The sequence below is a fragment of the Branchiostoma floridae genome, chromosome 12, assembly GCF_000003815.2.
Source record: "Branchiostoma floridae strain S238N-H82 chromosome 12, Bfl_VNyyK, whole genome shotgun sequence".
Taxonomy (NCBI): Eukaryota; Metazoa; Chordata; class Leptocardii; order Amphioxiformes; family Branchiostomatidae; genus Branchiostoma; species Branchiostoma floridae.
Window position 1 is genome coordinate 20,152,507 of NC_049990.1, and position 1,528 is coordinate 20,154,034.

The window sequence follows — 1,528 nt, forward strand, 5'->3', positions numbered from 1 at the left end:
ACCAGACCCAAATAATTCAGATACATTGTTGAAATTCTACAATATTAATGCGGTCTCGTACAACAGCCTTGACATGGAAGGAAGTTAGTAGGACATATAGTTTTAGTTCTGTGTAGATCTGAAGGTTTGCGTATAACCCCATAACCTGCCTGTTGTTTAGGTTTCTGCTTCAGCCAATGGGCAGCCATGTTCACTTAGATTTGCATACATTTTTAAGTTGCGTCAGCGTCAGGTAACCAGTCAAGCGTTATTGTTTGGTGGGGTATTTGGATCCCCTCGCTTCCCAATTGTCAACATCAAGGTTGTTTTGTGTTTTACTTAGCAAGACAAAACTGTGCTTACCCGTGTTATAGACCTCCGGATCCCCAAATGTGGACTTTCGAATTTAGTAATTTTGAACAATTTACAATTGCAGATCCGTGGGTTGAACCCACACACCAAGTATGAAACGAATCCACCCAGCCGGTCTGAGTTATCTTGTTCACACACACACACACACACACACACACACACACACACACACACCACACACACACACCACACACAAACGCTAGTGAAACAAGAGATCGGAGACATCTCCATTAAATATTCTAATTATGCAAATGACCTTACATCTGCATAATTTATGCTTGATTATGTATACATAATGTACTTATGTATACATCAATAGGTTCTTGAGTTATGCTGACCGCAAATATCCGGACGTCCTGACACACAAACAGACCAAAAACTATACATTCATTTTTCATGGAGGTAACAAGCCGACGCATACGTGTAACGTTTTTGCCCTAGGATGAAACGCGCCCTAAAATGGTACGGATTTTGGCGTTGTCACGTGGAGAGTCTCATAAACAACGTGGATACAGCTGTTATCCAACAAGGTTACGGAGAGCTCAAATCTCCATGAAATAGTCTGATTATGGAAATTTCTTACAACGGTCAAAATGTTGATTGTCAAGACCATAACACATCCAGGTCAAAAGATTTTAAATGGCAGAATTTCTGCTGCAGTACCAAGGTCACATATCAGGGGTCCAAAAATGACCTTAACCAAATTCGCCTTCCTAACACCTACCCACATACGAAATATCATTTTAATCCATCCACATGTTTTTGAGTCACATATGCTGACTACAAAAATCCGGAACAACAACAGACAGACACACCCAAAACTATATCTCCATTTTTAGGAAATAACAAGCCCCTACGGGACTACCTCTACCCTATATGTAATGATTCAATAAGATGCTGCAAAGGAGGACACGGGTATTATTAACTCCTGGCCATGGTCTGGAATCATTTATACTTTCTACTCCAACTGTTGGAAAACGGGTGAATAATGGTATCAAAGACGGGTAAGCTGTACAAAATCTAACGCTGATTCTCAAAACTAAAGGTGCATTCTCACTGCACTTGCGTCACTGCGGGGTTCGTTCACTGCGTGTACATGTTTTGTTATTTTCTCCGATATTTTTATAATTCAGATATTGCGTAGTACGTAAAAGTATGGCTTAGAAGACAACAAAAT

General features: G+C 40.2%; 1 protein-coding gene across 1 annotated transcript in view; it reads right to left on the reverse strand.

Moving 5' to 3' along the window:
- LOC118427170 (CD209 antigen-like protein A) overlaps positions 1 to 188 on the reverse strand; it is a 3,769-nt gene extending 3,581 nt beyond the window's left edge. The window contains exon 1 of the mRNA XM_035836808.1: positions 146 to 188. Within this exon, the coding sequence (XP_035692701.1) occupies positions 146 to 188 (43 nt within the window). The remainder of the gene's footprint in view (positions 1 to 145) is intronic.
- Between the last annotated feature and the right edge of the window lie 1,340 nt (positions 189 to 1,528).